We start from the raw sequence: 27280 nt of genomic DNA on the forward strand, positions 1-27280 counted from the left end.
CGGTGGAGGTTTGTTGCGTGGTACCTCCGAGAACCTTCTCCACTCTGGCACGTTCGGCCGCCAGTAATTCACCAGCCCGAGCTTCGGCAGCAGCTACTGCTCGCTGTAATTCCAAGACAGCTTGCCTTTTAACGTCACCAACAGCCTCCTCAGCTTTCCTGCGTACCTGGACGATAAAATTAATGTTAGTCCGAGATTGGACGACCGGCAGCTTTCATACCTCAGCGACACGTTCCTCAGCAGCCCGCACAGCAGCACTCAGAATATCGTTAGCCGCCTTTTTCAGGTCTTGGCTCAAGTCCTGCTTCTTAAGCCATTCGGCTGTTGGGTCTTGAGGTACGCCAGGGTTACGTTGTTGCAAGATGGTCAGAGCCCTGAAAAATGGACTTGGGTTTCGATTCTTTGAACGTTCGACAGTTGTACAAGTATGATTCAGCCTTTGTGCGACTAAACCGGTGATTTTTAATAAAAATTCATATAAATCAAATTTAAAATCATTGAAAAAACTATCATTGATATCACAACTCTATCTTTGGGGAAACTGAATTGATCAATCCAACTTTCCAAGAAAATAATTCAGTGACATTATAATGTCAGATCTTGGAACTTGGTTTAGTAAACAGTTTGTTGAAATAATTTTGGCAAGTTTTGTTAATCAAATGTGGCTGTGGCCTTCGTAGAAAAAAACTAGAGTCAATATTACCTCCAACAGTGAAAAAAAAGGTGGACATTTGTTGTCACGCACTGAAACTAGGAATTCGTTTCCAAAATGTGTGTCTTATCTTCAAACTTGGCGGTACAAGTCTTGAGTGGAATGCATATGAAGGATATGTACATACAAATATATAATAAAACAAAGAGCACTGTGCGGCAATTTGCAATAAGTGGCAATATCATCACGAACCTGAACTAAAACAAGATACCAGAGTGGTACGAACCCGAATATCTAACTCCAAAGCAAGTTAGTATCAGCAATCCTCCCAAGTTTAGCTCCCTTTAAGTTCTGACGCTTTCCATGCCTCAAAAAATCTATTTATGTTAAAGTATTTTCATGCTTTACTACCGTTCAAAACTACCAAGATATTGATGGTAATCAGTTTATAGACGATTGTTAGAACAAGTTTACTGAATTTGGAGGATATATTACTGAAAAATAAAGTAATTTTTCCCAACAACACTCTAATATTAATGTTGGCTACTTTAAAATAGGCGGAAACATATTTCAGTAAGTAACAGAACTTACCTTTTGGTTTTTTCCACCATGGATAGTATACAGTTCAGCATGACGTGTATATTTCTCCATTCCTCGTCACCCCTGCTGGACATGGAGTCTTCGATTTTTATGTTGGACTGCGCCGCGGCTTGGTAATCAAATAAATTCCCGGTCTGGACACTCGGCAGGAAAAAGTTTTGATGATGATTGAACAAGAACGGGGTGGCCCGCTTCGTTGGAGGTACGTACTCATCAGCGGTGTGCTGATTGCCATTAATACCATTTTCATACGCCCTGTGTCAATAAAATTGCTCGATTAATGGAATTACCTCATTTCGGTAGGTTTCTACAATATCCCTGCATATTTCACGAGCTTTCGACCTTCTGTTTTATTTCAGTCTATTTTACAAGATGAGCAAATTGCTACCACTGAGCTCAATTGAGCACAATAAATTGCTGGAGTAGTATTTTTTCGAAAGAAAATTTAATCTCGCATGAACTCTTGACTTGATTCTGCGATGAGTTATCTTGGAACCACTCCTGTATCTACTCTACTATTTACTCATAATGCAAAAACAAAAAAACAACTGTATAACTAATTGTAGTTCCAGTCCTTCGATAATATATGCATTAGATGTATTACAATGTTAAAATAAGTTATATTTGATTTCATTTTAATTATATTTGAACAGTTTAATTTTTAGTTAATTATTTATTTAGTTTAGAATGTTGTTCTATATCAAAGCCAAAAATTAACTAAAACCCATAGTTGATCCGGCAACATTGTGACGTTTTTACGTCATCAATTCAGATGACGCGGTCCACTGTTTTATTCAACTGACTATAGAATGTTTGTGGGACGTAAATTAATCGTATAAAAATTGGTTAGTATTGCCAAAGGACGCGACGAGATTTTAGTAAATACCCTCTTAATATGTTCAATTAATACAAAACAACGGCCTCCTACGAACGTAGGAGGTTCGAGAAACGACAGGTGCACCCTCTTTAATTCACACTTGTGCCCGCGCCATCTGTTGGCAGCCGCCGCACAGCCCTCCTCCACCTCTCCGCGCCTCATTCCTCCTCCTCCTCCTCCTCCTCTGCCGCCACCACCGCCGCCACGTCACTTGCAGGGCACACTCCTTTTAATTACATCTCGGGCCGCGCTGACGTAAACTTTTGAAATTTTCGCAGCAAAACGGCAATTCCTGCTGTTGCTGTCATGTTAATCGATGACCCGGAAAAACGCACCGAAGGAAAATATCAAGGAACAGCGCCGCCTTCGATTTGGGATTTATGTACGGCCGAGATTTATCCGGAATGATAATTGTTTAATTCAAGGTCAGAAGTTACATATTAAGAACGTTGCGAACTTTCAAGTCTCCATTCAACTCGCTCAAATACCGATTGTCAAAATATTAACCATTATTAATGAATATTTAATGTTACTTCGTGAACTGACACTGTCAATGTCACAACTATGTCATATCTTCTTTAAAATCCTTCAGGTTTCTGTTCAATATCAGTTAACTTGATTTGAAACTCTACAGAATTTAAAAAATAATAATTACTTAATTTATAAGAACATTCTAAACGCTAAATTATTAACAATTATTAAAAAATATTTAATATTTTTTATAAACGGCCACTGTCAATGTAACAAATACGTTCAATTTTCTTTTAAGTGTTTCAGACTAGAACGATCAGACGTCGATCAATGACATGTATCAAATTATTTTGCTGAATTTGATTTAATACTTTATTGAATTATGAAAAAAATAATTACCATGTCCAAAAATAATTAATAAGAACATTTCAAACCTTCAAGTCTCCATTATACTCACTGAAGTACTAGTTTATTGACAATTATTAATGAATATTTAATGTTACTTCGTGAACTGACATTGTCAACGTCACAACTATGCCATATCTTCTTTAAAATCCTTCAGGTTTCTGTTCAATATCAGTTAACTTGATTTGAAACTCTACAGAATTTAAAAAATAATAATTACTTAATTTATAAGAACATTCTAAACGCTAAATTATTAACAATTATTAAAAAATATTTAATATTTTTTATAAACGGCCACTGTCAATGTAACAAATACGTTCAATTTTCTTTTAAGTGTTTCAGACTAGAACGATCAGACGTCGATCAATGACATGTATCAAATTATTTTGCTGAATTTGATTTAATACTTTATTGAATTATGAAAAAAATAATTACCATGTCCAAAAATAATTAATAAGAACATTTCAAACCTTCAAGTCTCCATTATACTCACTGAAGTACTAGTTTATTGACAATTATTAATGAATATTTAATGTTACTTCGTGAACTGACATTGTCAACGTCACAACTATGCCATATCTTCTTTAAAATCCTTCAGGTTTCTGTTCAATATCGGTTAACTTGATTTGAAACTCTACAGAATTTAAAAAATAATAATTACTTAATTTATAAGAACATTCTAAACGCTAAATTATTAACAATTATTAAAAAATATTTAATGTTTTTTATAAACGGCCACTGTCAATGTCACAAATACGTTCAATTTTCTTTTAAGTGTTTCAGACTAGAACGATCAGACGTCGATCAATGACATGTATCAAATCATTTTGCTGAATTTGATTTAATACTTTATTGAATTATGAAAAAAATAATTACCATGTCCAAAAATAATTAATAAGAACATTTCAAACCTTCAAGTCTCCATTATACTCACTGAAGTACTAGTTTATTGACAATTATTAATGAATATTTAATGTTACTTCGTGAACTGACATTGTCAACGTCACAACTATGTCATATCTTCTTTAAAATCCTTCAGGTTTCTGTTCAATATTAGTTAACTTGATTTGAAACTCTATAGAATTTAAAAAATAATAATTACTTAATTTATAAGAACATTCCAAACGCTAAATTATTAACAATTATTAAAAAATATTTAATGTTTTTTATAAACGGCCACTGTCAATGTCACAAATACGTTCAATTTTCTTTTAAGTGTTTCAGACTAGAACGATCAGACGTCTATCAATGACATGTATCAAATCATTTTGCTGAATTTGATTTAATACTTTATAGAATTATGAAAAAAATAATTACCATGTCCAAAAATAATTAATAAGAACATTTCTAACCTTCAAGTCTCCATTATACTCACTGAAGTACTAGTTTATTGACAATTATTAATGAATATTTAATGTTACTTCGTGAACTGACATTGTCAACGTCACAACTATGCCATATCTTCTTTAAAATCCTTCAGGTTTCTGTTCAATATCGGTTAACTTGATTTGAAACTCTACAGAATTTAAAAAATAATAATTACTTAATTTATAAGAACATTCTAAACGCTAAATTATTAACAATTATTAAAAAATATTTAATGTTTTTTATAAACGGCCACTGTCGATGTCACAAATACGTTCAATTTTCTTTTAAGTGTTTCAGACTAGAACGATTAGACGTCTATCAATGACATGTATCAAATCATTTTGCTGAATTTGATTTAATACTTTATAGAATTATGAAAAAAAATGATTAACATGTCCAAAAATAATTAATAAGAACATTTCAAACCTTCAAGTCTCCATTATACTCACTGAAGTACCAGTTCATTGACAATTATTAATGAATATTTAATGTTACTTCGTGAACTGACACTGTCAATGTCACAACTATGTCATATCTTCTTTAAAATCTTTCAGGTTTCTGTTCAATATTAGTTAACTTGATTTGAAAGTCTATAGAATTTAAAAAATAATAATTACTTAATTTATAAGAACATACTAAACGCTAAATTATTAACAATTATTAAAAAATATTTAATGTTTCAATTTTCTTTTAAGTGTTTCAGACTAGAACGATCAGACGTCGATCAATGACATGTATCAAATCATTTTGCTGACCTTGATTTAATACTTTATAGAATTATGAGAAAAATAATTACCATGTCCAAAAATAATTAATAAGAACATTTCAAACCTTCAAGTCTCCATTATACTCACTGAAGTACCAGTTCATTGACAATTATTAATGAATATTTAATGTTACTTCGTGAACTGACACTGTCAATGTCACAACTATGTCATATCTTCTTTAAAATCTTTCAGGTTTCTGTTCAATATTAGTTAACTTGATTTGAAACTCTACAGAATTTAAAAAATAATAATTACTTAATTTATAAGAACATTCTAAACGCTAAATTATTAACAATTATTAAAAAATATTTAATGTTTTTTATAAACGGCCACTGTCAATGTCACAAATACGTTCAATTTTCTTTTAAGTGTTTCAGACTAGAACGATCAGACGTCGATCAATGACATGTATCAAATCATTTTGCTGACCTTGATTTAATACTTTATAGAATTATGAGAAAAATAATTACCATGTCCAAAAATAATTAATAAGAACATTTCAAACCTTCAAGTCTCCATTATACTCACTGAAGTACTAGTTTATTGACAATTATTAATGAATATTTAATGTTTCATCACGAACACAAACACATCAAATCACAAACATAGTCAATGACACAAACACGTCAAATCTTCTTCCAAATATTTCAGGTTATAAGCCTATTAATAACATTTGTGAAATTTCCTTAACATTATCTTTGGGCTTGACTTAATACTTTACGGAATTTTGAAAAATTAATTAAATGCCTTCAAGTCTCCATTGAACTCGCTAAAAAACAAAATTATATTAAAATACTTGTATTTTTAATAAATTGGCGCTGTCAATATCGCAAATACGTCAGATATTTCTTCAAAAAGTTTTGTGGCCTTGATTAAATAGTTATAGTAGAATTTACAAAAAAGAAATATGCGTAAATAATTTAAATAATAAGTTTCTATTATACCCACTAAAATAGTATATTATAACAATGACTAAAAAATATTTAATGTGCCTTCATACACTGGCACTGTCAATGTCATAAATACGTCAGTTCTTCTTTTAAAAATACCAGAATGTATAAATACGTCAAATCTTCTTTTTAGTTTTCACGGCTTTAATTAAAAATCTTAGTAGAATTTAATTTTTTCAGAACCTTAATTTGAAAAACTTAAATAAATTTGTCTCAGGAATTTTTTAATAGAACTAAATACATTATAAAAAGAATTGATTTATTTTTTTTATTAAAATAAACAATATGCTCGATATTGAAGTTAACGTACATCCTGATGCCGAAAGAAATTTTGGACAGAAACTTCCTTTGTTTTTTCGTTCTACACGTGGTTAAAAACCCGCCACAGTCTCAGTTAAAAGTTATCGAACGAGTTCGTTTTGGGGGTCCATTCAGTAAACATAATTTAAATTTTCTGTACAGCAAAACTGACATTTCATTTGTACGATTCGATTAAAATTTCTGAATAGATCGTTTAACGTTCCAGTATTGTTATTTATTTATTTCGTCGGTTGGCTTCGACTGATTTTGACTTATTTACGGGAAAATTACTGTTCGACTAAAACGGAAAAATATTATTTGTCTATACAGCAGCACATTAGTTAAATTTTGGCTATAATCGGTCTCTTATATTTCTTATGGCACCTGTCAAAGTAGGTAAATACATAAATGTCATCTGTCAAATCTTGGTTATATAACGTGATCCTGATAATAGAACAAAGGACGGTATATACACGTTACGTACATTATTTTTTTCATTTTTCTTATGGAAAACGATCAGAGATTTATCTTTGGACTTGGTATTATTGAACAACATAAATTTGCTTACCCTTCGGAGGATCTTCTCTTAACGCCACTTAGTGGAGCGCCATCGTTGGACATAAATATCTCGGACACCTCTGAAGGAGAATGTATAGAGTCAAGGATAATGTTGTCATGGTTGCGTACGTATTGCAGAGCTGACTGTAACAATAATGTTCTTGTTATTGTCTCGTCTTTTTCGTTATAATAATTTTGTGGAAATTTTATCAAAAATGTGTTAACATGTGTGTTCATATCATGAATAACATAAACAACACAGTTAAGATTAATCAAAATTGTTCAAAGATTGGGTCATTATAAAGTTGCCATTACATAGCTGCTTGTCTAAGCCTCAAATGTTGTTAAAAGTTGTCGAAAAAGGAAAAGGATAAAAAGTAGGTTTTATTTTCCAAAAATAATCTTTGAAAATTAATTTACTGTTTGCAAAATTCGTTTTAATAATTTGTACAAATAACTAGAAGGGTTTACCTGTTTATTCATTCGCGCTAGAGCGTGTATTTCTCGCTGTAAAACGGGCATATGAGTCTTCAAGAACGGTAACACGAAAGGCTTGAGAGGGAAGTTGGTGACGTCCTGCAAGGAATGATGAAACTCTTCTATTGTTAAATTTGAACTCTGTAAAAAAACGAACGACAATCAATAATTATTATCTTAATTATTAACACAATTATTTATCAATACAAAACGGGGAGAAAGCTTTGATTTTATCTACTCACAACTAAATTGAGTACTAGACTTTTCACTCGCTCTCCTACGTCCTGATTGATGTCGTTCCCAAACTGTACCAATGTGCTGAGAAACTTTTTAACCTTGGTCAGCTGTCGACCGGGTGGAAAGCATCCAAAAGCCCCATACTGAAGGTCGGTAAAAGGTCTGGTGGTATCCAAAGATAAAGATAAGGCCTAAATATTAAACTAATATCAACAATGGTTTAAAAAATAGCTTTTTAATTGTATTTTTTTGTTTTGTGGCACCATTTAAAAGCTAATAATGTGTAAAATATTAAGATAAATGAACAGATATTCTATTACATTATCTTTACATTGACAACATATGTTCTTAAATATATTTGTTTTTAATTTGAAGAAATCAATGCAAAGTATTATCACACCTTTCTACAACAGAACCAGAAATGCTGTAACCAAAACTGTGTTTGGTTTATTATTATAATTTGGACCTAAAACATCAAATTAACTCCAACGCCGCCAAAACAAAACAAGTTCTTCGCTTAATCATCAATGCCTATTGCTATGTAACTAAGAATTACACGATGCTAAATCACAGCATCGTGGAAGCAATACAGCTGCTGGACATCACGCAGGAAATCAGAAGACTAAAATTAACTAAACCACACGAACCGGTATAGTGTATAAGTGTTACTATTAACTTCAGCTTAAGTAGTTTAATTTTATTTGAATGTGCGAAATACATACTGATATATTTATAACGTGCTCGTCTTGTTCTTGTATTAACTTAAGTACAACGGAACAGTAGTAATAAATTAATTATAAATGGATTAAAAGATTGTACTAAGCATATCTAATGTAAGTTATAATTAATGAAATAAAACAGTTTTCTATAATAAAAATATACTAATAAAAATTAAAATAAGTAAATCATAATGAGTCCTAAGACAAAATCTCGAGATAGTTTTTTAACTATTAACCAGAATTAAAAAAAGACTAAAGAAGACGATTTAATAAACAACTATTTATTTTGAGAAACCAACGGAATGCGGTGGGAGAGAGAGGGACTACTTCTTGGTTGACCGACTCAAGTTCCCATTGAGTCAGATACACGCATCGAAAAAGTAAAGGGCCCTCGAGAAAAGTAAGCGGCAACGTCGCCTTCAAGAACAGTCCTTCCGCACACTTCCGCTTTCCTGGTAAAAAATCCCTGCAGCTGCTTGATTTTTTCCCCGAATCCCGAAAGGTGGTTTTGCTTCGGACGGGCTCCCTCTACCGGGGATATTTAAAACTGCGCCGAAGAGCTGTTAAGATGAATCGGTTACCGTTGGTGGTCCGGCCGGGGGTGGTGGGGTCAGACTCTCTGCTGTCGCGTTGTTCGATGGCGGAGTGACGTTGCGGGGTGGGGGTGATGATTGGGTCGGTGAGTGAGGCGTGTTGGCTTGTCTAGCGCCCTCTGGCGAGTCAGGTGTCTTGCATCGGTCTTTCACTAATCCTGTAAAGAAATGAGTTTTACGTCATCTAGGTTTTTATAAAAATGTTCACTGTTTTACAGAAACTAAAGAAATAATTTAAAACACCCTTCATTACACTGAATTTTACAAACTACCACTCGTTAAAATCATCTAATATTGAATATATAAAGTTTTTCAGCATATAGATTCCATGATCTACATGTGGTCATTATATAGGCTACACTTCTAAGACAACGAGTCAAGTAATATCTATGCTTTACATATGCCAAAATTATAGTCCTGACATATTTAAATGTAGTAGTCCAGAAAAGGCTCTATGATGAGAAGTTTTAAGAAATATAATATAATATGTGGCAATGAGGAAAAATTTAAGAGAAAAGAAATTGATAATTGGGTACCATAAATTTATGAATATTTTCATAACTCATAATTTTGCATCTTAAGATTGACGTTTCTTATATTAAATCATAAATTGAAATCCGATGGAAAAACGAACAAGCAAAATTCTTGGAGGCCTATGAGATTTGTACAAATATGCTCTGTACAAAGCTTCTGATATAACAGTTGATATATAAACAGTTAGAAATTGTTTGTATAGCTTGGTAAACATATGTCATAATTTTTTATTTTTTCCATAACACATAATTTCGCAGTTTACGATTGCCATTTTTTGCATTAAAAGGCAAGCTAAAGTCGTAAGGAAAAAGGACAAGCGGAATTCCCAGAAGCTCAGAATATGCTCTGTAAAAAGCTTCCGACATAGCAGCTGACAAAAAAGCAATTAGAAATAGTTTATATAGCTTGGTAAACATATATGAAAGTTTTCTAATTTTTTTCATAAATCATAATTTTGCAGTTTATGATTGTCGTTTCTTACATGAAATGACACTGAAATTCTATGGAAAAGTGAGCAAGGAAAATACTTAAAGGCTTATAGAATATACTCTGTAGTAACAACATTATGGCAAGTAGACGGCACTGATAAACATTAATTGTTGACCTAATATATAAATAGGACTGTGGCCGGTTATTTTTTATTTTCCTTGAAAGGTTATTGCTCGAAAGTCCGAGCGTGTTCGATGGCTCCCGGTCTGCAGCAGCGGGATTTAATATATATTCCTGAAACGCTGTTACCGGGGGAAAAATATGTCGACTATAACGAACCGCGATCGTAGCCCAGCTGGCGCTGATGGAAATAGTAAATGAAAGCCATTTCCATGGAGAGGTGTCAGCGACAGGCTCGCGGCCATTGTTTGATCGTCTCGGTTGCGTTTGAGAGGCCGTCACTGACACTCGACGACGTTTAATAGCTTCCCCGGCGTGCTCTAGGAGGCAGTGCGTCGGTCGCGATACCGATCCACGGTCCATCGCCTTGTCTAATTGACTGTTCCTTCCTGATTATTGGGAAACACACTGACATACTTATGACAACATCTTTTATGATCGTTTTAACATAAGTTATATAAGCTCTAAAGATTTTTTAATGTTGTGGTTCTTTAATTAATACTTGTAATAGAATCCATCTAATAAAACAGCAAACTAACCTTATCAAAACTTATAATGCGACGTTGCCGCATCAAATTTAAGTTTTGGTTTATTTTTATTCCGAAATACCAAATGCCATCGTAAATAAACTAATGAAACAAAAACAACGTTACCAAATATAATTTCGATATAATGCATATATTTTCGAAGGACTTAAACTACATTTAATTAAACGGCCATAAATTCTAACCTAATGCTTATGTATATTCTGAACAATTACAAAATATCTATGCATACCAATATTTCACATTCTACAGTATGATTTTCCACAGTTAACCTATATTATTTTATATTTATCTTCAGTTATATCTGCTCTTATCACCCTGTGTTCATAATTATCAGCATTGGGCCATAAGCCCACAACAAAAAAGTTTCATTGAGCCTCTTTTACTATTAGAATGACTGCTCATATCAATTACAAACTTATTAATTTCTAATCCATTGAACATTTGTTAACGATTCCACCATTTTTCAATTTCATTTTCTGTCTGATGGAGTTTATAAAAACGAAGGTAATATTGTAGACAATGTCATATTCTACAGTGTATATATTTCCATTCTTGTTTCTAAACAAAACTAAATTACATAAAATACTAAGACTAAAATTAATCAAATATTAAAAAATGGTCATCATATACTACAAAATTATGAAACCCCTTATACATCAATGTAACTCCAGAAATATATTACATAATTTTTTCATGTCAAGAACTATACATTTTTAAACTAACAGTTTGTGAATCTAATGTGTTAGTATATTTATGATAGACTAGCCATTTAAGACAAGATATCTACTTATATTCTTAGTACTTTGTCAAACACTCGTTTAAGACAATTGCTCCGGATGGCGCAGATGCCTCTGATTGCTGCGTCCTTCCAAACCCAAGTAATTACCATCCACATCGATATCACGCGTTATTTGTATAAAATATTACGATTAAAATTAAAATTGATGGGCTTTTCTTTAATATAAACCATAAAGAGTCAAATGTTGAATTTCACAATTAAAATTAAATATTCTAGAAGTATTAATACTATAAATCGAGGAATAAGCAAATAAAAATATCCCAGATAGGAAATACTAACATAGAACAAAACAAAAATTGATAGCTAAGGATTTTGAAGTAGTGCAAAAGTTTAGATATCCAATATTACTATAAAAAATATCAAAAATAAATAAAATACTTGCCTAAAAGTATGTAAAAATAATACTGTCTGTGTAAAAATGAAGAAAAACATTATATCGCTTGCACAGCATCAGACAAGGCTTTCTAAGCAAAAAAACATTTTTCTATTCCCATAACATATTTCATTCTTGTATATTGGTATAATAAATGCCACTTACATTAGGATATGATCATTTTAAGTCGACATAAGAGGGTGACAGATAAATAATCAGCTCGATATTGGTCATATACACAGAAGTTCCGCGATATCCTTGGTCATCCGGACCACATGACGTCTGCAATATTAAAGCCGAATCTAGGAGATGACCATACCATCGCTATCGTTCTGCATACGTGTCAAAGACGATATCTTTTACGATTTCAACGGACCTGCCGACAAAACGATCGGGTTTTTCCCAATAAATATCCACACAACATGAAAAAATCGAAAAATACTAGGGATCGGCTGACGTCTGACGAAAATTAGCGCCGATATTGGATGGGAAAATTAATATTTCACACAAGCAAAAGTAGAATATAGGGTTTCTATCACCTGCAGCCGCTGGAAGGCCATTAATGACCTGCAGGAACCGGTCAATGCAGCCAATTGTTCGCAGGCAGCCGGCGACACCACAGAGCAGCAGGACTTTGACCATACGGGCCTGCCGCTGACGTATAATAACTTATTTTGTTGACCTATCCTATAGCCTATACGTTCCTTTTTCCTATTCAGGTCCAAATACAAGAGAAAGTTCGACAATAGTGGGCCAGATAAACGAGTGATGTTAAAATAAAGATTGTTAGTACTAGAGCATTTAATTAATTTTTTTAAAATAATCTATTTTTAGAAAGAACTGGCAAAATATGCTTAAATATTTATGTTCATAAGGTTATGCTATATTTATATGAGCTATATATGAATTTGTTTGAAAACTTCCTCTTTGGATATTGCATTCCATATGAAGTTCAGTAATACATTCATGCTAATAAAGTATATAGTAAATTATATGGGTACTTATGGACTATAGAATAAAATCAAATTTTATCTCATGACAAAAAATAATATATTTACAAACTTATACTGCATTTACATGAACTATATATGATTTTTTGAACACATGCATTTTAAAAATTGCACCCATAAAGTCCAATAATCTATTCTAAAATATTTTAATAGAGTAGTAGAGTAGTTTTCAATATTATATCTATCGTGTTTTAGCAAATATATTATTCTTAATATTTAATAAGATATATGAGAAATTCTGGATAGTAAAATACAGTTAATTCAAATAATTTCATGGCAGACGATAATGTTTTTATATACTTATAGTGATACCTATTTAGTAATTAATAATTTTTAGTAAATTTTGTTGGAGCTGTTTTTTAAGACACAAGAAAATGTTTGCTCTTATCGAAATTTTGATAATAAATTAGTAAGACCGAGCTAGAGGGGGACCCACATTGAAATCAAATCCAAGTCAGAGTTATAAATTTTACCTTTCAGACGGCAGCTCGAAAAACAATCAAAACTATGCACAATACAGACAGCGGGGGCAATCTATCACAAAAAACAATCGCAGCCGCGGCCAACGCCATCTGGTTATCGGGCTTTGTTTTAATTAGGGAAACAAAAGAAAGAGGAAAAGTTCTAAGATCCGAGACGCGCAGCGCCAAAGGAGGAACGGCATCTTTTGTCGACGGCGCCCGCTTTTTACCGGTCGCAAAGGGGTTGAGCGCGAGGGGGTTGAACCCGGAATAAAAAGGGTGGCATGATTGGAAAGTGTGCGACGTCATAATTAGCGGGGTTAATCTGGAACGGGTTGAAATCCGGCGTTATACGTTTTATATTTAACCTCCGGGTCGTACATCATTAATTACTACAATAATAGAGAAGAATCCGGCTTTCAACATCAATTTACTAGGATTTTAACTATATAAAAGAAGCACCTTCACCATTTTGATCGATGAGCGCATTCATCATTTCATTTAAAAACTACATATGTGTTAAAACTGTTTGTGAACAAACCACATGTACTGTTTTTATATATAAAACATATATAATAAAATCGCAATCACCATTTCGCGTAGTGAACGAATTCACCATTTCATATTTATGTATTCCGTTATATCATAGAGCAAAATGCTCTACACACTCTACACATATACAGGAAATAACAAATTAAAATCCAAATAAAACAAAATAACAAAAAAAAAAAAAGTGTAGTGATATATTTAGAAGTAGGTAGTTAAAAAATGGTGTACCATAATATGAAAAATTATGGAGGCATATGAAATCTAAGTAGATGAGCTAATTAAAGATTTAGGATCTAACTAGATTAAGATATTTAATCAATGTTCCATATTAATTGGTATTTTATTTAAAAATTCTCTTGAAACCCAGAAACAGATAGTAAATACCAGTACTGTATCTAAATAATAATAAATACAAATCTAGAATATACAATGATATATTTAGAATGGTTGATTGGTAATTATAAGTAATTATTTAGGTCTAAGAATGAAATATTAAAAATGATGTATCATAAAATGATAAATTTTGAAGGCATTCGAAAATTAAGTAAGTGAGCTAATTAAAGATTTAGGATGTAACTAGATTAAGATATTTAATCAATGTTCCATATTAATTGGTATTTTAGTTAAATAATTCTCTTGAAACCCAGAAAAAGATAGTAAACACCAGTACTGTATCTAAATAATAATGAATACAAATCTAGAATATACAGTGATATATTTAGAATGGTTGATTGGTAATTACAAGTAATTAATTAGGTCTAAGATTGAAAATATTAAAAATGATGTATCACAAAATGATAAATTATGAAGTCATACGAAAATTAAGTAAGTGAGCTAATTAAAGCTTCAGAAGGTAACCAGATTATGATATTTGTTTAATGTTTTATATTAATAGAGTAAATTAATATTTTACAAAAACACATGATAAACACTGGCACTGTATCTAAAGAATAATAGCCAAGTATATAGAAAATACGGTGATATATTTGCAGCTTATAGAAAATGGCTTATGGTTTTATGTTTTTCGAAAAACTAATTACTAGGCCGTAAGATGAATACCATTTAAAAAATAACGAAGCGGATATTAAAAAACTAAACCCAGCGGTAAAAAATTCCCTGTATCTCTTACCGAAACTTTTAAATCTACCTTTCAACTGCACAGAGGCATACAACCGCGTCCCGGTTCCCTCTCTCGCCGGGCCCTACCTATCTAGGCGGCCCCGGGCTCCCCCGGCATGCCGTCGACAGCAGCAGCACCACACACACACATACACAGAGTGCGATTTGCGCATTATGATGTTACGTGCGTGATTTTGACAGATTAATTATTATTTTAGTTTTGTTTTCGGGAGTCCCGGGGACCGCCGAACGGGATCCCGAACATTTTTATCCCTGTTTGAACACAAAATAATGAATTTATCGTTTCAGCGGCGAGCGCGGCGGTTCAGGCGGGGGCGTTTTCGGCTTACGCGTACCACAAAAGCGGCCCCGGGCGATAAAAAACAGGAGACCGCGGAACAACTATTATGATTATTATTAACAATAGAACGAACGAGCGTTTTATTTTAGTACGATGAATGATGAATTTTGACGGTGCATTCACCATTTCGCGCCTTCACCATTTCGCGCCTTCACCATTTCGTTTAAATTCTTTTCGGTTAAAATCCAGATTACCCCCATATAACATATATATCACCAAGGTCTACGATTATTCTGGAACAACTTTTATTATTTTCGGTACAATGAAGTTGAATTGAACAATTTAAACGAATTTATTTCCTATCGGCCGTATAGTTCGGATCACTTCCCCAGTGACTATTGGTTGTTTGTAGATCTCAAAAGAATGCTTTAGGTTTGGCCCCACTGACGAAGTGATTATCAAAGTTCAAACATATTTTGAAAGACAACAAATATATATTATGTTGTGCAAAACTCATTTGCTAATTTATCAAGTTGTTTATTCGCTCGCTCAATAAGCGCGTTCGCCATTTTATGTTATGTTAATATATGTCCGATTTTAATACATTAAAACAACATTTATTTAGAAAGAAATATATATTTATTATTATTATTGTTCAGTAATGAGCCTTTATTTGCGCGGTATTACAATACCATTGAGGACAAACAAGGAAAAAATATACACACAAACCGAGATGAGAAGGACGTATCCCAATATTTCTCTGGGAAATCGGTTTGTCGTCGTCCCCCCTCTGTTTACCTAACCTAAAAATTAGAGTGCACGACGCTATCTGTAGCAGACACCAGCTTGGATCCCGTCAGTGGATAGAACCAGACGATGACAAAGTCCACACTGTTTCAGACCGATAAGGCAATGGGCCGCCAACTGGGATTATTCTGGATAAAAACTCCACACGATCCAGTCAGATGACGTTGTGGCCTTGTGTGCGAATGGGAATTTTTTCCGCCTGTTCTTTTTTTCGTATTTTTGGTACAAGTTACAGGTACATAAGTTTTGAGTCATTATGAATATTTTTTTATTATTATTTAATAATTACATTGTTACTAGCCGTTTCCAACTAACCTACAATTTGTCTTTATGATAACTTAAATCTAGGTATATAACTAGGAGGACCCATCAGCCCTATCTCAGTCTCTGGTGAAATAATGTTTATACTGCTGTATTTTTTATTATATGCACCCCACTACACAACACTACACAAGATCAGACGGTTTAATTATTTTGAGTCTGTGTCCTGTTCTGGTGGTATCCAAAGACTGCAATACTCCAATATTCTCATGGGAATGAAGTCTTTTCTCATGCCCCCTTCCAATTCTCTTGATTTCTTGACTGACTGTGGGTATCTAAAGGTCTCGATGTAGGTAATCAGTTCTATAGTATTTGGGTGCGCCTACCGTACCTCTCAGGACTTTGTTCTGAAAATTTTTTATTTTATTTATGTTACTCTTTGCAGAATATCCCCACAATTGAACTCCGTATGTCCATATACGTTTTAGTATTTGCATACATTGCTTATATTTTAATAGCAATTTATTATCTACTGATAATTGTGATTTTCTTCCAATTGCCAGTACATTTTCCTATATTTCAATACCAAATAATTGGTTCTTTTCTTTTTTATATGTTCATTCAAGTGAAGTTTTGTATCAAGATTCATTCCGAGATATTTAGCGTTCTTGCTATATAGAATGATAGTATTATTTAATGTTATTGGTGCTTGTGTGATCTGTTTATATTTGAACTGCACATGCACAGATTTACGTTCATTAATTTTTATTTTCCAAGCTTGTGTCCAATTATTTATATTGTCACTTGCCTGTTGTAATTTTCTTCTTCACTATTTTCTCCGACAGTTATAATCGCAGTATCATCAGCAAATGTAGCCATCGTAATATTCTCTATTTGTGGTATATCACAAGTGTAAAGTAGATACAGTATTGGTTCCAGTACATTTTCTCATGTTACACCTGCTTTAGCTTATTTTGTTGTAGAGTAAGCTCCTTTTTGTTTAACTCTAAACATTCTGGATGTAATGTACTATTTTAATAGTTCGGTGTGTTGTTTTGGTAACATTTTCTGTAGTTTATGAGAAAGGCCTTCATGCCAAACCTTATTGAAGGCTTGTGCTACATCTAAGAATATAGCGAAGTATATTTTTTACTTTCGTAGGCTCTTTCAATAACATCTGTTATTCTGTGGACCTGGTCAATTGTTAAATACTTGTTAATAAACCCAAACTATTGTGTTGGTATTAGGCTTTTCTCTCTACGAATTATGAATATGTGTAGTTATTTATATATTGAAAAAAAATGTTATGACGAATTTAAAATTGTTTTTTTCTCAAAACAACTTATATAAGAAAATCGCAATCACCATACCATATAGTGGGCGCATTCGCCATTTCATATTTATATATATTTTATATATATTTAAAGTGGGGCAAAAGTCCCGCTACCATTTTTATTGCGCGCCATCTTGGTTATGTGACGTTTAGATCAGTTTCGCTTTAACCATTGTGTTGTGTAGACGTCCAAATTGTATTATGAATAAATATAGCCACTAAAACGAACAGAAATACTGACAATGTTTACTGAAAATTATCTTTCCATTATTGACATTTAGCGGAAATTGCGTCAATCTTAGCAGAACTTTTGCCCGACCTTATATAAGAATATAAGAAATAGTAAATGAAAATTACATATTTACATTGGACTATTGGTTATCACAAGTAAGTGCTTATATTTCTGATGAATAACTAAAAGATATATACAACGATACCTTTTGAAAGCATCAAAATTAAGTTTATAAACCCATGAAATATTTAAAATGTAACGAGATTAAGATATCCTTGACAAATTGCAGATATTTCATATTAATTGATTAAATTGACATTTGACCATGTCTTTATTTACTCTCTGTCTCTCTTCTTTGTTTTAATAAGGAGATATTATGCGATAGTGCTTATAAGCTGAAACTTTCGATATGTATATAAAATGCGGTGATTAATGATGTTATAATATTATTTCTGCTCGTATTTACAGCCAGATGACATTTCTTCTTTTCGTATATATTTCTTCTTACTACTATTCATCAAATAGAACTGTCATATATTAAGTCATATTTAAATAATTATACCTATATGTACCTATCAATATATTGAAACGATTTCAGTATTTTTGTTTCCATAAAATGAACATATATAAGAAAACGACAATCATAATTTCACATAGTGAGCGCATTCACCATTTAATATTCCCATATGAATGAACTCACGTCAACCAAATGTATAATTTATCGCCTATTGTATTTTGTAAATTCGTTTTAACACCAAACGATATTTTCCTTTTCATTTCATTCTAGTTAAAAAAAGATACTATGTTCGAACATGTAACAGAATCAATTGCAATTGCTGTTTTAGTGTATTGCTTGTTTTGATAAATTCGCTGCTTAATATTTGTGATTACTCTAATTGAAAATGCTGATGCCCAACTGACAACTTCGAACAGGAACGAGAATTGTTTTATTTAATTAACATTTTTACTTTTTTTTAGGCCTGAAAAAAGATACAGAGTAGTTCAGATGTCTGAGCGAAATGGCCATAGAGGATAACATCTTGCTCCCTATCACTGCATATTCAACCCAATCGAATTGTTAAAGGATGTGGCATAGAATAAATATAATAGACATGTAAGCCAAGAAAAATATACAAGCAAGAACTGTTTAATTATTTGGATATATAGAAAAACTTGATACAACTAATGATGAAATTGTGATGATGAATTAGTTATTGATTTAAACAGTGGATTAGAATATGACAATAAGTGAAAGAAACTTACTGGATATGGGATTACCAAAACAGTGTGATGAGAGTGGAAATAATTATTAAGGTGAGTATATAATTAACATAGGATAACAGTAGAAAATGGTAGTGTAGACTATGAAAGATTTACGCGTATAGATATGTGTGTAATTGTTCAGAATATATACTTGAGCATTCCGGTAAAATACCAGGAGAGAATGGATGGCAGCTGTTTTCCAGATATGGCAAAGGCAAAGATATTTAACTTTGTAAAAAAATTTACATAGATAGTGATAGAAGAAAATAAGGAGAAATACATCAATACACACAGTGATATCACAATGATTTGAAAAGAAAACATAGCAACGATGCTCTAATGAAAATTAAATACATTACTTAGAAGTAAAATTATTAATTGTGACGTTTTGACGTTATAAATTGAGATGACATGAGTTGGTTGGCTATTTTGGATATACTGTAGTACATAAAACACTAAATACATATAAATCATAATAATAATTTATAATGGTTGATGGTTATAAGTAATTATTTAGAACCAAGATGAATAACTTTAAAAAGGGTATATCATACAATAATAAATTATGAACACATGAAAATTAAGTCCATCAAATCATTAAGATAAAACTAGATTAAGAGATCCATGAGAAATTAGAGATTAAATTATCATTTGACAACATCGTAAAAGTATTTAGTGTGATACTTTTATTCAGTAATTATATAATACGATAAATTGTTATTTAAACATTTAACAAAAAGCAATCGATTGTACGGTAACTAGTGCGTTACCACCATCGAGTCGAATTACAACAGTCCGAGTTGTAGTTCTTTTGTTTCGGTTAGTCGTCCAGAAGAAGGCGGTGTCTGACATATTTTGACTATACGTAATTTTCGAGAAAAAGATTAAAAGCGCCGCGAGGGCAGGGAAGGCGGCGGCGGCGGCTGCTGGGAGAGGGAGACGGGGGTCGCGGGAAGGCGGGGGCGGCCCACGGCGGCGTCTGTTGGCAAAGAGAATCAATCGAGAACGAGCAGCAGGGGGAAACGGCTGGCACAGCCAGCTGCTTGATGGGAAACGTCAGCACCACGTGTCTGCCTCAGAGGAATTTTGACTTTATATTTGAATTATATTAAATGGTGTACGTATTTCTAAGGCACCTGTTCGCCAAGGCTCCCGTTACGTTCGATTCGCGAGAATCAGACCGGTCTTGCCCTGCATAAACATCGACATTTAACACATGCGCCGGTTAGTTAACAGTATTAGTAATTAGTAATTATTAAACATATCGATAAATGAAGGGAGTGAATTAATAAAGTGCTGCGGTCCTCTTCATTCTGATGACTATGAAGAGTATTATGAAAATTTAAGTTTTGTTCGGACGTTAGGACATCCGATCCTTGGTTTGCCGCTTTATATAAAGAACTTCAATTGTAAAATAGTAAATATCAGCAACAAGCCAGAGAATAATCTTTTGTGTAGCTGTACAATAATCCTGAAGGATATCATCTCCAATGCTTTTATAACTATTATAGTAAGAAACAGGTGGAGATATAAGGATATTTGGTAAATCATATTTTTTTACATTTTTTCTATATTTAACATATCATATAATTATATTGGAAGTTCACAATTTTTGGCCAATTTCAAACTTTCCCTCATAACTTTTGTTTAAAGAGAGATATAGTACTGAAAATATTGGTGGGTATATAAAATTTGCTGCTTAATAACGTGATGATGTTGATATTGCTTACATTTTATTAGTTTGGTAGATATGACTACATTCATTTTTGGGCCAAAAAGTATTTAAATCACATTTCTATCCATATCTCGAAAACAGTTAAATAAGTGCCAAAAGTAATAAGTTTATCGTTTTTTTCACCTTATAAATGATAAAATGACAAAGTTTCAGTGCATTTGGTGACCCTTAATTTTTTTGCGATTTTTCCATATATATACTCAGGAAAATTAACGATATTTAGCCATTTTCAAACTTTTCCTTATAACTTTTGTTTAAATAGAGATATAGTACTGAAACTATTGGTGGTTATGTAAAATTTGCTGCTTAATAACGTGATGATGTTGATATTGCTTGCATTTTATTAGTTTGATAGATATGACTACAATCATTTTTGGGCCAAAAATTATTTAAATCACATTTCTATCCATATCTCAAAAACAGTTAACTAAGTGCCAAAAGTAATAAGTTTATCGTTTTTTTCACCTTATAAATGATAAAATGACAAAGTTTCAGTGCATTTGGTGACCCTTAATTTTTTTGCGATTTTTCCATATATATACTCAGGAAAATTAACGATATTTAGCCATTTTCAAACTTTTCCTTATAACTTTTGTTTAAATAGAGATATAGTACTGAAACTATTGGTGGTTATGTAAAATTTGCTGCTTAATAACGTGATGATGTTGATATTGCTTGCATTTTATTAGTTTGATAGATATGACTACAATCATTTTTGGGCCAAAAATTATTTAAATCACATTTCTATCCATATCTCAAAAACAGTTAACTAAGTGCCAAAAGTAATAAGTTTATCGTTTTTTTCACCTTATAAATGATAAAATGACAAAGTTTCAGTGCATTTGGTGACCCTTAATTTTTTTGCGATTTTTCCATATATATACTCAGGAAAATTAACGATATTTAGCCATTTTCAAACTTTTCCTTATAACTTTTGTTTAAATAGAGATATAGTACTGAAACTATTGGTGGTTATGTAAAATTTGCTGCTTAATAACGTGATGATGTTGATATTGCTTGCATTTTATTAGTTTGATAGATATGACTACAATCATTTTTGGGCCACAAATTATTTAAATCACATTTCTATCCATATCTCAAAAACAGTTAACTAAGTGCCAAAAGTAATATGTTTATCGTTTTTTTCACCTTATAAATGATAAAATGACAAAGTTTCAGTGCATTTAGTGGCCCTAAATTTTTTTGCGATTTTTCCATATATATACTCAGGAAAATTAACGATTTTTGGCCATTTTCAAACTTTTCCTTATAACTTTTGTTTAAATAAAGATATAGTACTGAAAATATTGGTACGTACGTCTGTTCTTATTTCAACATATTTGTAGATTTGCTGACTGTTATGTTTGGGTCACATTTTATTGAAACTCTATTCTGATAAATTGTACGTTGTTCTTAAATACAAAAGTAATGAATTCATCAATTTTGTTTCACTTCTGCTTTAAATGATACGGCAATGAATCCATATATCCGTACATTTTTTTGTTGGTCGTTGTCAGAAATATTAAAGAAAAGTTGAAATACCAGTGAACCTATGCCAGCTAACTTTACTTATTTTGTATTATTACATATTTCTACTGACCAACAGTACTTGGGTTTAAAAAAAACGCGAGGAAACCCTTTCATTGTCTCTAACCAAAATCCGTACAAATACAGGAACGACAGGATCTCTTCACCCGAGGAGGATGTATTCGGGCAACCATTTGTCAACCAAGGACACCGAAAACACCTGCTGGCCCCGCGATAAATATCCGAATCTAGCCGGCAGCGAGACCTCCGGACGGTTTTAATAAATAGGAAACGTTATATCACCGTGGGAAGTGGCTGTTTATGTTAAGGATTATCCTGCAATTTATAGATATTAGCAGGAGCCGCTGCAATGTCGGCATGTCGACGCCGAAACATCGTTAATTGGGAAGGTCCGCACCTGAGCCCCGTTCGGGACGAGTCGGTTAGTGCCGCGTGTTCCTCTTTTTTCATCGTGTCCGCCTCTAAAATAACTGACAGCAAAAAAACAAGCACATCGAACACTAGTTACCGTTTTGATCTAGTAGACCATCTGTTGCCACACTTTTGAAGTATATTGGCAGCAATAAAGCGTTTGATATTGTTTGATATATTAGGATAGGTTACGAAAAAATATTGGTTCTATTAACTGTGTAAGGATAGATTCAAACGTATAAAATTTTACAAATAAATGAGTATCGTTCCACAATGAATTATGATCAATAAATAATAACAATAAAACCATACTATAGCACTAAATTAAAAATTGACAGAAGTTGGTCGTATAGCTAGGAGCTGGCTCTCCCTGATTGCCATTTTTCAGTTTCTAAAAAGTTCTATTAACTGTGTAAGGATAGATTCAAAAGCAGCTTGTGAAGATCACGATTTATTAAAATTCACAGTTGTAGGAAATTTTACAAGTAAATGAGTATCATTCAAAGATAAATTATGAAGAATATCCAAATGGCTGATTCTAGCTAATGATTATTCTAAATAATTTTCCCGAATTGAAAAAAATATGCTTCAGGATTGGTATTAAAGGGTTTACAACTTACGGTACAACAATTAAGTTTTACTAAAGGAATGGTGAAAGGAACATAAAACCATTTTTCCACCATCTGCAAGGCTACCTTAATTCAAAAGAAGCTTATGAAGATCGAAATTTATTGAAATTCACGGTTATAAAAAAATTACAAGTAAATAAGTCTCATTGAAGGATAGATTATGAAGAAAGTTCAAATAATTATCACTAGTAATTATTTGAAATAATACCTTGGAAGCATAGCATTTGGAAAAATTAATTTTTGAAGAAGATTTACAAGTTATTGTACGACAAGTATATTTAAATCGAACCAAAATAATGGCAACAAGAAGAAAAAAATTAAACACAAAGAGAGCCCTTAATTGTTTTTAGCTAGTTAGTCAATAATCGGCTATCGATTTAAATTTATCGCAAAATAAAAATGGAGGCGCCTGCTTAACATCGACGCAGTCTTTTCCTGCTGGTACCTCCTGCTGGTAGAGGAATACGGGCAAGAGCGATTGAATAACGAAAAAATACTGACGATATTATTTCGAAGGATTTCATACTTTTTTTTTCGTCATCTAGTGGGCGTCGGAAACCTTGCAGCATCGTAATACGTTCGGGAATTCGAAAAAAAAACTAACAGCGCTCACATCGAGGGCGGCGTGCGATCTTCATTTTTTTTTTGCGGCCGAACCCCGTACCTCCGCGTGATTGCCCGAATATATAATTTAAATAAATAAAATCTATTTACTTATCGGTCGTAGATGGCGACGCGGGGCAAGGGTAGGGGGGCCGGAGAGGCGGCGAAGACTATGAGAACCGGCACAGTTGTTCGGTGGGATCCGTGCCTACTGTCCAAGTCCGGGAGATTCGACTCCGGGCACGTTCTACATTAGCCGCTAATACTCCGGAGCGCTACACGAAAGCAGACGATCGTGAAAAATGTCACGGCCTACTATGTAACGGCCCCGGCCGGATTTCCGGTTCCCTTTGACGCGTATTTTAAAATAGTGGCGAATTATTTGTAATTATAGAAAAAATCCGTGTAGATATGGATTTTTTACCTTGTAAATGATACAGTGCCGAGGTTTAGGAGCATTTGGTGATCCAAACTTTCTTTGTCCCTTTTCCATACATGTAAAGAACAAATTGTGATTTTTGCCCATTTTCAGAATTTTCCTTATAAATTTGAATTAAATTGATATATAGTAATGAAAATATCAGTACTTACGTAAAATGTAGTGCTTAGTAACGTGACTATAGTCAAATTTATGCCAAATATTATTTAAACCTTATTTTTTTCTATATCACAAAACCAGTTAACTAAATACCACAAATAAAGAAACTTGGTTGGTGCAGTGGTAATGGCGACAGGACGGTCGACCCACTGTTGCGATAGTCGCGGGTTCGAATCCTGTTGGATCGTAGTCGTAAAATTTCTGTTTGATTGTTAATGTTTGTGACTGTCCTAGGAAATAGTGCTAAATCTAACAAGGAAAATTATCCCAGTCACACCAGTAACCGGGCTGGGTAAGACCGGATGTCTTCTGGGATGATTTCTAAGATATATACATATATATATATATATATATATATATATATATATATATATATATATATATATATATATATATATACACAGAAAAAATACAATATTTTCGAACCTAGCAAAGTTGTGAAAATACTTACAATGTGAAAAGAAGACACTGTACTATGAATACTGTGAACAAATAATTAAAAACAATGGTGGATATTTTGAAGACGTCATTTTTTTTCATTTAGTAAATGTGTTACTTGTTCCTTTTTTTAAACATTTCTTCTAAACTTTCAAAAAATTAAAATAAATATTAACCAAGATGGAGATACGTTTTTACCTGAGAAATCCCCCGATTACCTTCCACCGTACGTACGTACACTCATACAGTAACGCCAAACAGGTCTCGCTAAAGGGGGACGTCCCCACCTACCGCCACCCCCCGCCACCCCACGCCACCCGAACACAGATGCTCGGTTTCCACTTGGAAAGTATCGACTGCTGAAGAGTGTCATCCATCTCTGCGGGCTTATAATGCCCCTATCAGCAACGTCTGTTATTTCATTCTGAATGGATGGAAAACATACCCATGCCGTTTATTAAAAGGCGCCCGCCGAAGAAATGGGAAACGAAAACAGCGACGATGACTGTGAACGGGACAAAGTTGGGTGAGTCGCCCATCGTCGTTTGTTACGTTCTTGTATCGGGGAATCCATGTCATATAGTTTCTTTTTATTCATTCCATGCGAGCTTGATAAGAAAGAGTCTTGGCATGATTCATCGATGAAGGTTGATTGCCGATTAGCTTGATTTGCCGGGGTTTTATTGTTAGTTATTTACTACTTTGATACTGACGTTTTTTCTAAATACATATTTTTTTTTAACTAGTTCCTCAATTAGACATTTCCCTCAATTAATTGATTGAGGAGACTGACTCCTCAATTAATTCATGAAACATCATTGCACTCACTAAAAACAGCTGAATGATGTGGTATTCATGCTGGAAACATCATTGGGTCCTATTTTTTTGAAAATGACTAAGGTGTTGCTGTTACTGTTACATCTGAAAGGTCCAGAGCAAGGACTAGAGGACATGTGATTTCAGCAAGATGATTCCAGAGCATACACAGCTCATTCATCAACTCAATTATTGAATGATGTTTTTCCACTCAGACCAATTTTGCGAAGTGGCCATTTAGCCAGCCACATCCCAGGATTTATCAGCATCAGACTTATTCTTATGGGGTTTTTCTAAAATCAAAAGTTTATGTGAATAAGCCCCAGAGGATTCAACATCTTAAAGACAATATTCGTCACGAAATTGAAGAAATTCAGCTTCAGATGTTGCACGATGGTCATGAAAAATGCCTTAAAAAGAGCCGAAAGTTGCCTAACGAATCGCGGTCATCATTTACACAATATAAATTTTCGATCACAACGGAAAAAAAATGTAAAGACCAAATAAATTTTTATGAAAACCAAACTTACTTATCTTTGCTTTGAACAATGTTATAGGTAATCAAAATGGTAGCGTGATTTTTGCCCCACGTTTTACAAACAACTTTTAACATTCCACAACACATAACATGATAAAAAATAGAAAAGAGAAATAAAAAAGTTAAAACGACTTAATAGACTAATAGGCATGAACCACGAAAATAAATCCCATCCCATATATATATATAGTAAATATGTCTAAAACTCACCTTTTGATGATTTACTTCGTGGTGTCTCTATAAAGTTGCCCTCCTTCTCTAGAGATTCCTCCTTTACCGTTTTAGATTCCACACCCTAAGACAAAAAAGGTCAGTTTACGTTAATACTTACAATGTTAGGTAAAAGATATACAAATATAGTATATTAGGAATCAAAGAAATTAATGTTTTTCAATTATATAAACTCATGAATTTCTTCAAAATAATTTTGTTCAGCTCGTACCTCAATAATTGAAATGATAGTCATAGACATATGTCACACAACAGTTAAAGAAGCAGCCGGATTATGCAAGGTTTGGCAATGCGTTAACTATTTGTACTTCTTCGTACTACTTCTTTGTAATTTGTAATTAATATTTGTCATATATAACCTGACGCTAAAGAAACAAACGTGTTCAAAATATACAAATATATTTAGCGATCTTTGATAAACTGTTTGAGGATTTGGTAATTTTTTAAACTGTCACTTGAAATATATGGAGTTATATTGGCGTCATGTTACCATAGTGACAAAATTCTTTAGTTTGCTGAAAGTATTGTAACAGATGAGAGTCAAATAATTCAAAGTATTC

The 27280-nt window shown here is 32.9% G+C and overlaps 1 protein-coding gene across 1 annotated transcript in view; it reads right to left on the reverse strand.

Annotated features, from left to right (window-relative positions):
• nvy (CBFA2/RUNX1 partner transcriptional co-repressor nervy) overlaps positions 1-27280 on the reverse strand; it is a 38581-nt gene that overhangs the window by 850 nt on the left and 10451 nt on the right. Inside the window, exons 2-9 of the mRNA XM_076412731.1 lie at positions 26700-26784; positions 8963-9132; positions 7668-7853; positions 7420-7566; positions 6959-7092; positions 1244-1507; positions 221-374; positions 25-166 (exon numbers count right to left, since the gene is read on the reverse strand). Of these exons, the coding sequence (XP_076268846.1) occupies positions 25-166; positions 221-374; positions 1244-1507; positions 6959-7092; positions 7420-7566; positions 7668-7853; positions 8963-9132; positions 26700-26784 (1282 nt within the window). The remainder of the gene's footprint in view (positions 1-24; positions 167-220; positions 375-1243; positions 1508-6958; positions 7093-7419; positions 7567-7667; positions 7854-8962; positions 9133-26699; positions 26785-27280) is intronic.

This window comes from Rhynchophorus ferrugineus, unplaced genomic scaffold (assembly GCF_030347505.1).
Source record: "Rhynchophorus ferrugineus isolate W39M unplaced genomic scaffold, kcgeb_rfMv2 rfM8, whole genome shotgun sequence".
Taxonomy (NCBI): domain Eukaryota; kingdom Metazoa; phylum Arthropoda; class Insecta; order Coleoptera; family Curculionidae; genus Rhynchophorus; species Rhynchophorus ferrugineus.